The sequence below is a fragment of the Dipodomys ordii genome, unplaced genomic scaffold, assembly GCF_000151885.1.
Source record: "Dipodomys ordii isolate 6190 unplaced genomic scaffold, Dord_2.0 Scaffold34, whole genome shotgun sequence".
NCBI lineage: Eukaryota > Metazoa > Chordata > Mammalia > Rodentia > Heteromyidae > Dipodomys > Dipodomys ordii.
The window spans coordinates 16,178,222-16,186,603 of NW_012267250.1; the positions used below are offsets into that span (position 1 = coordinate 16,178,222).

At 44.9% G+C, this 8,382-nt stretch overlaps 1 protein-coding gene and 1 pseudogene across 1 annotated transcript; one reads left to right on the forward strand and one right to left on the reverse strand.

Moving 5' to 3' along the window:
* Window positions 1-232: 232 nt before the first annotated feature.
* Window positions 233-2,266, forward strand: LOC105986255 (crooked neck-like protein 1). Its single transcript, XM_013017065.1, has one exon. It carries the CDS (start codon window positions 233-235, stop codon window positions 2,264-2,266), a length of 2,034 nt encoding a protein of 677 aa, XP_012872519.1.
* Window positions 2,267-3,357: 1,091 nt separating this feature from the next.
* On the reverse strand, window positions 3,358-4,740 carry LOC105986256 (annotated as a pseudogene).
* Between the last annotated feature and the right edge of the window lie 3,642 nt (window positions 4,741-8,382).

Consider the following 8,382-nt stretch of genomic DNA (forward strand, 5'->3'; position numbering starts at 1 on the left):
TCCTCCCCGCCTGGCACTATATAAGCCCTCTGGCTGGTGCTAAGCTTTGTCTCTGGGCCAGCCTCCCTCTGGTGCAGGTCAGCACGCAGGTTGGTCTTGCTCCCTCCTGTAACTCAGCTCTTCTCTCGGACTTGCTTCGTTGCTGGGAAGCTTGGTAGTGTCAAGAGTTCTCTGTCAGGCAGCTTTCTGCGATCCCAGTGTGTGTGGACATCTCCCAGGATCTCCTGCAGACATGGCGGTCTCCACTGCAGTCGGGAAACTGCGGATCCCTCAGGTGGCCAAGGTCAAAAACAAAGCTCCAGCTCTCGTCCAGATCACCGCTGAACAACTGCTGAGGGAGGCCAAAGAACGAGAGCTTGAGCTTCTTCCACCTCCACCTCGACAGAGGATCGCAGATGAAGAAGAATTCAATGACTACAAGCTGAGGAAAAGGAAGGCCTTTGAAGATAACTTAAGGAAGAACCGGACTGTGACTGGGAACTGGATAAAATACGCACAATGGGAAGAAAGGCTCCAGGAAATTCAGAGGGCTCGATCCATCTACGAGCGTGCTTTAGACGTGGACTATAGAAATATCACCCTCTGGCTGAAATATGCAGAAATGGAAATGAGGAATCGCCAGGCCAACCATGCCCGAAATGTGTGGGACCGTGCCATAACAGCACTGCCACGAGTCAGCCAGTTCTGGTACAAGTACACATACATGGAAGAGCTGTTGGGGAACATGGCCGGTGCCCGGCAGGTGTTTGAGCGCTGGATGGAATGGCAGCCCGAGGAGCAAGCCTGGCACTCCTACATTAACTTTGAGCTGAGATACAAAGAGATGGAGCGGGCACGGACCATTTACGAACGCTTTGTTCTTGTGCACCCGCGGGTGAAGAACTGGATCAAATATGCCCACTCTGAAGAAAAACATGGTTATTTGGCCCACGCACGGAAAGTGTATGAGAGAGCTGTTGAGTTCTTCGGAGAGGAACATATGGATGAACACCTCTATGTTGCCTTTGCCAAATTTGAGGAAAATCAGAAAGAATTTGAGAGGGCCCAGGCCATCTACAAGTATGCCTTGGACAGAATCCCAACACATGAGGCTCAAGAGCTCTTCAAAAACTATACCATCTTTGAGAAGAAGTTTGGGGACAGGCAGGGTATTGAAGCTATCATTGTGAGCAAACGCAGATTCCAGTATGAAGAGGAAGTGAGGGCCAGTCCCCACAATTATGATGCATGGTTTGATTACTTGCGCTTACTGGAAAGCACTGCAGAAGCTGAAACTGTGCGAGAGGTTTATGAGAGAGCCATTGGCAATGTCCCACCCATTCAGGAGAAGAGACACTGGAAGCGTTACATCTACCTCTGGATCAACTATGCACTCTATGAAGAATTGCAGGCAAAGGATCCTGAGAGGACAAGGCAGGTGTATCAAGCCTCTTTGGAATTAATTCCTCATCAAGAGTTCACATTTGCCAAGATGTGGCTCTATTATGCACAATTTGAAATAAGACAGAGAAATTTATCATCTGCCAGAAGAGCATTGGGGACTTCCATAGGCAAGTGTCCAAAGAGCAAGTTATTTAAAGGCTACATAGAACTGGAAGTGAAGCTTCGAGAATTTGACAGATGCAGGAAGCTTTATGCAAAGCTGTTGGAATTTGCACCTGAAAATTGTACCTCCTGGATTAAGTTTGCAGAACTAGAGACAATCCTTGGTGATCTGGAGAGAGCCAGGGCAATCTATGAGTTAGCCATCAGCCAGCCTCGCTTAGACATGCCAGAGGTGCTTTGGAAAGCCTACATCGACTTTGAGATGGAACAGGGAGAAATTGAGAGAACACGAAAACTTTACCGACAGTTGCTCCAACGAACACAGCATGCCAAGGTATGGATCAGTTTGGCTCACTTTGAGTTGTCTGCAGGAAAAGAAGGAAGTGTGTCTAAATGCAGACAGATTTATGAAGAGGCTAACAAAACCATGCGGAACTGTGAAGAAAAGGAAGCGAGGCTTATGCTGCTGCAATCTTGGAGAAGCTTTGAGGATGAATTTGGAACAGTTTCAGATAAGGAGAGAGTAGACACACTCATGCCAGAGAAAGTGAAGAAGAGAAGAAAGGTTGGGACTGATGACGGGTCTGATTTAGGCTGGGAAGAATACTGTGACTACATCTTTCCAGAAGATGAAGCTACCAGCCAACCTAACCTCAAACTTCTGGCTATGGCTAAACTTTGGAAAAAACAACAGCATCCTGACTCAGGATGCTTTCTCTAAATGTTGCCACATTTTGGTGTTTTGTATTTTTATTTGTAATGTTGTAAAATTTTGTAATATTGAAAATTTTGTAAAATTTTTCCTTGTTGGTAGGAATAAAATAAAATAAACTGTTACCTATCTGAAGCATGTTGTGGTCTCCATTTATTGAAACTTACATTACAGAACCCAACAACCTGGCCCAGCGGTTCAGCTTGTCTAAACTTACTGAGGATACTTTAAAAAGGAGGTCAGGAGACTAGCGATTATTAACCTTCCCTCGGAAGAGCAGAACAACATTGTCCTATATATGTATAAATGGTAGTTCTTTGTTTTCATATGGAAGATATTGAAGTACAGTTGTTTATTTGATAGTATTACTTAGTACATGTATAGTTTTTATCAATTCACTGGGAATGGACATTTGGCTCAGACACTTGAAGCTGTTAGGTAGACTTTGGATGGTCATCCACTTTTAGTATACTTGTTTTGATTCCAAGAAAGAGATTGCCAAGTCCTATGGTAGGTATGTATTTATTTAGAAGGTACTATAAAAATGTCACAGTGCAGATCAGAAGGAACAATTCTGCCCAACTAGAGGTAAGGTATGTGAAGTACTGTTGGCAATGTTGACCATGTTAATTCCATCACAGGTCTTCATTGTAAGCACCTCTCAGGCTTGTTTCTTAAAATGTCACATCTGACCTTTCCCTGTGCCTGGTTGACTTGATTAAGGAAGTCTGACCAACAAAGCTTCTGCTCACCACTGGCAAGCCATGTGGATGTCCAGACCTAGTAACCCTTCGGCCCTGCAGGCACCTCACTTCCACTCTACTGCAGATCCCAAGGGAGATCAGTCAACTCATGGAAAGCCGAGGAAGAACGATGTTGGTTTAAGCTGTGATGGTGTTTGCTTGTAATCCCAGCACTTGTGAGACTGAGGTAGGAGGATTGGGAGTTTGAAGCAGCCTGGACAACATGGATAGAGCATGTTTAAAAGAATATATTTTTGGTTATTTTTGTCGCAAAATTATGGATATTGGATAGACAACAGGAACAAAGGTTATCACCCCAAAGTAGGATGTAACCATAAAACCAAGTAAGCTGTCTATTCATTTCCTGTTGATTTGGTGAGGTGTGTTAGTTTCTGAATGTATGGCAGGAGAAGGCAGAAGAAAGGATTTAAAACCTTGTGCTTTTATCTGTGTCAGTATTATTTTTTTAGCTTGTGACATATTGTGAATTTCATCTTCTCTCCCTGCAAATCCACTGTCCATATGCTTGGACTGGTTGAAGAGCTGTTGGTCATAATGAACTTCATTTGCGGTGCAAGGATTGGGGACACTCCAATGACTTCAGTGATTTCAGTGATTATCTGCTGTTCCTTTTTCTGCAGTTCCGATCCCTTCCCAGCAGCTGCCCTGGAAAGATAATGGTCATGTAGTCTCTCTTTTTGCCTCTCCTTCTGGATCTCATCCCTCCTACATGTGTGCCTCCCTATCATTTGTCCACATGGGTTTTGATCCCAGCTCTCCTCTCCCTGGTTTTTGGGCCATCACTCTGTTTCCCTTTCATTCTGAATCCTTTTTCTCTCCACTTGGGCCCATCTTTCCACAATGTCCAGAGCCTTACAGTCAGCAATATAGAGAATTTCAGCCAGTTTGGCAAAGTTCTCATTGATGTGTACCATCTGAAGTCCTCTTCCACTAGCAGCCAGTTCCTTGTCTAATGGAATTGTATAACCCTTTGCATTTTTCCATTTGGAAATTCAAGGAGGAATCTTACACTCTTGTTGCTTCTTGGCAGTCATTTTTTGACTTAGAGAGTGCATGACAGGAGCAGGAGGAGAAGGTGGTCCCTGGGGAATCTTCTTGTTGATCCGGAACCTTGGTAGTAATGCAGAAAGATCCAATGGAACCTCCATCTGTATTACCCTCTGTGAAGCTCCAGAATTAAATGCCACTCCTTGCTGAGATGGTGTGTATCTCATATATTGAGTAGGAGCCAATTTATGAGCTGCTCGAACTGGCATGGCTGTGGCAACCTTTTGCTGGACATACGTGTCTAAGGCTACCCATGTCTTTGCTATGAGCTCTTGAGAACTTCTTCGCCCGGTCTCTCTGGGTCTCTGTGGCTCCAGGTCAGTATATTTGCTGTAAATGACCTTGTCTTTTGAATGTCTTCGTTGAGCAATTGCATCGTACTGAATTCCTCCTTCAGGATCGACCTGAATGGCCAGTGCATTTGACCTGGTTTTTTTTTTTTTGTCATCTCTATCCAGTGGATAATGGGCCACATGGATCTCTGGAAAAGCATCATCAAAGTCCTCTAGCAAGCGAGATATACAGCCTTTTTGGTATCTGTATGAGGGAAGTTTCTCTACGGGAAGAGGCCAGGGAAATCTGCCATGGACTGTGTGATTCTGCCTTCTCTTCTGCTTCAGGTTGGTCCTGAGATAGCTGAGTAGGTACAGGTAAAAAGCTGGTGAGTGCCATCTTCTTCAGCAAGAGTTGATTTAGTCTAGAGCAGGAGCAAACTGATGTCCTGCCTGAGTTGGATGCATGCACAGTGAGAGCATAGGGCAGGAGAGAGTAATTATATAGGAAGGGCAAGGAGGAGATATGTCCTCAGCAGATGTAGAAATGTCGTCAGAGCTGATGGATCTTCTCACTGGAAGGAAGATGCCTGACTGGGGCAGATAAGCACAAGACCTCAGAGGATGAGGAAGTGACCTCAGAGCCTGGGGCCCTTGCAGACTCAATCAGGGGACTGACACTTCGATGTGATTGATTACTTGTTTCCCACAGGTGATTTCTGGAATGGCTACTGAGCTTTCCTTTCTAGCAGAGAAGAGGAGGAGAGTGGGCCAATGTCATGGGCATACCTAACATTCTAGCCTTTTGACAATTGAGAAGAGCCACTGATTCTCTCTGGCTACTTCCTGCTGACACGGTGTGGGGGGGGGTCATTTTTAGGGGTAGAAGGCTGAGATGACATCCGACTGGTATAAATCAGCAGTAAAAGTTCTTTGGTTGTGAATGTATATACTTGTCTATGGAAAGAAGTCTTAGAAGGCAGGGGCTGAACAAGAAGTTGAAAGTATAGCATAGAATGAAAAGTTCTGTTCCACTTTAAAATGGGTGACTTGATGCCCTTAGTGGTTCCCATGGTACCAACAGGGTTTTGACCAAAGATTTGGTCTGGGGAGGGTTAAGGGGGAGGGCTGAGGATCTGACTGGACCACTTTTCACCTCCAGGTCTGAGGAGCTAAAGACCAGTCATTTCCACATCATAGTGAGAGGGGCAAAGGTGGTGCAGTGATGTAACAGGATAAGGGACAGAGGACAGCAGCACTAACTCCTGGTGGCCCATCTGTAGGTCAAAAGTGAGAGAGCATTCAGGTGGACCTGTTGCAACAATGAGAAGTACAAATTGTCATGTCAAAAACGAGCTTTACAATGTCGGTGGGGGGGAGGGAGGTAAGGATTGTGTGGGGGGAGAGGGGGAAGGCTGGGAAGGGAGGGGAAGGGTAAACTAAGGAGGAGGCTGCAATGCTTGGTAAGAAATGTATGCATTATCCTGCCCATGTAATTATAACCCCTCTATACAGCATGTTCACAAATAAAATTAAAAAAAAAGTGAGAGAGCCTGGGAGCTGATCCCAGTGACAACTCCTGAGCATAGTCAGGTGTGACAGACCAAATAAGGGAAGGTATGGCCATGAACACACAAGCACATAAGTGCATACACATGCCCATGTGTAGGTATGAAGGTTGACTAGGTAAGCCAGGTTTTACAGAGGGTGTTCAGGGACACACAAGTTTAAGGAGACAGGTGGTGTCCAGTACATGTAGAGAATGAGAGGGTGGGTTAATCAAGGCCAGAGAACATGCTTTCAGAGCGGATTAAATGTTTCACCCCTGGCCCTATTAGAAACAGTCTGCATGTTGTTTAAAAGAAAGGAGTTTAATAGCCTATAGCCCTTCAGAAGGCTTCAGAGCTAGAGAACGAAGCTCACTCAGAAAAGTCAAGTTTGGGCTGGGAAGGTGGCTCAGTGGTAGAGTGCTTGCCTTGCATGCCTGAGGCCCAGGTTCGATCCCTCAGCTCCCTCTGCCTATACAAAGTTGCCACTACAGAAGACCACAGACAGCCTCTACATAAAGAAGAGAGTAGCATTCTTCCTGGTATAGCTCTGAACCAGCAAAGCTGCAATCACAAAGATGGGAGTCATTTGTTTGGTGGGTTCTCTGGTGTTGCCATGGGAGATACCATATTCATTGTCCTCCTGCAGTGTCTGAGCTTGAACAGCCTGGTAGAGGGAAATGCAATTGTCTGATATGAATGCTCAGGACACAGGCTTCACCCAGAGACAGTACCACAGTCGCCAACAGCAGAATGTCCCTTGGTGCCATGATGGAGGCTTTGGAAGCCTTTCCAGGGTTCTACAAGGTCAGCTGCTTGTGGGATGCTCTGCATGCCCGAAGGTTCCATGGGCACCAGCCTGTGGATTCACCAGTGCAAAGAAGGCACTTTCTCCATCACAAGCAGAACTGATGTGGAATCAGTGACACCAAGTGTTACATTGAAATTCCTGTGTGTTATAAAAATATGACTGTAGCTGTCAGATGAAGAAGGGTAAAAATCCAAGCAAGAATCTTTTAAAGGCAAGTGGCTCCATCCTATCACAGCAGTCCAATGCCAGCAATTGGCCTTTGGATGGCTGGCTGCCTCCCAGGTTCAAGTCACTGTTGCAGAAGTATCAGTTCAGCCTTTTAAAGACATTTAAGTCATGGGTCCTACCTTAGATCAATTCCAGTCATGGATCCCACCTATGGATCATTTCCTCCAGAGCACTTCATCTGTGAGACCTTTCAGTCAGCAGTAGAGTGGCTAGGGAAAGAGGCAGGTCAATCTGAGGGCAGCCATCTTGTTCAACTACCTGAGTTTCCTCATGGCCAGGACTTTGAGTATTCAAGGGTACCGTGTTTTCACTCCAAGTGCTCCACCTGTATATTCCCCAGCTCAGTCTCATCATAAATCATAGTGTTGCTACTTCTAATTCCATGACTTAGAATGACTTCATTTTAGACCATTTGTCCTACTAGGCAAAGACAACCCAGTGACAACCCAGAGTCCTGCCCTTTAGGAAGACACCTCCTTACTATGGTCCTTCAAGGCTAGCTTGCATCAAAAACCTCACAAGCTCCCAGGAGGATAAGAGATGTGATAAGTGTATTCCACCACCTCCACCAGTAAAGAAGAATGACTCCAAGCCCTCTGGTCTTTGCCCAGAACAACATTAATTGCAAATGCAAGTTATCAAGGCGAAGCAGAGGGTGCTGAAGTAGCTGGGGTTCTGTGCGCATGTCAAGCACCCCAGACGATCATTGCTATGTATTTACAAGTCTTAAAATGTGAATATTATCAAACCCTCATTCAGACTGCCTGGGTAGTCCCTGATGCAATTACATGAATGATAGTTTGTGAGCAATATTTTTGTTCACTTCCAACCAGAGACCATATCGTGCAAGTGCATCTACCTGGCAACTAGGGTGCTCCAGTTTTTTTTACTGCGTACTCATTCTCACAGGTTTCTTCTTTTTTTGGTACTACTGAATAGGAAGTTCAAGAAATACACATAGAGATGCTTTGGCTGTACACCAGGAAAAAGTCTAATTGAATTTTTAGAAAGGATAGTATCTAATGGCAAACCATAGTTAAGATCGATTGTACTTTACTATAGTTGTGTATTGTTTATTGCTATAGGAACTGGAGTGTGAATTCTGTAAAAATTTATCTTATTTTTATACAGATATAAGTACAGGCATTGTTCTGTTTAAGTGGTTTATTTCCTTAACTGTTGAATACTTTAACACTTCTTTGTCTGCACGTGCAAAGATTTTGACAAGAAAATAAAATATAAATCTTGTTTTTCCAAAGAACAAAAACACACACCCAGGTCATGAGTGCAATAGCCTGGAAATAGGGAATCAAAAAATTGCATGGGGTTGAGGGGCAAGTGTTCAGCTCTGTAATCTGGAGGATTGGAGGACAGCAGATTTTTGCCTGCAATCTTCCTCAACTCGTGTTATACTCCTTGGCCCAGGCCTTGGTGAGCATATCCGCTCCTGGGGAAA

Excerpts from the sequence above, each read along its gene's own strand:
- LOC105986255 (XM_013017065.1), top strand. The coding sequence starts at position 233 with ATGGCGGTCTCCACTGCAGTCGGGAAACTGCGGATCCCTCAGGTGGCC.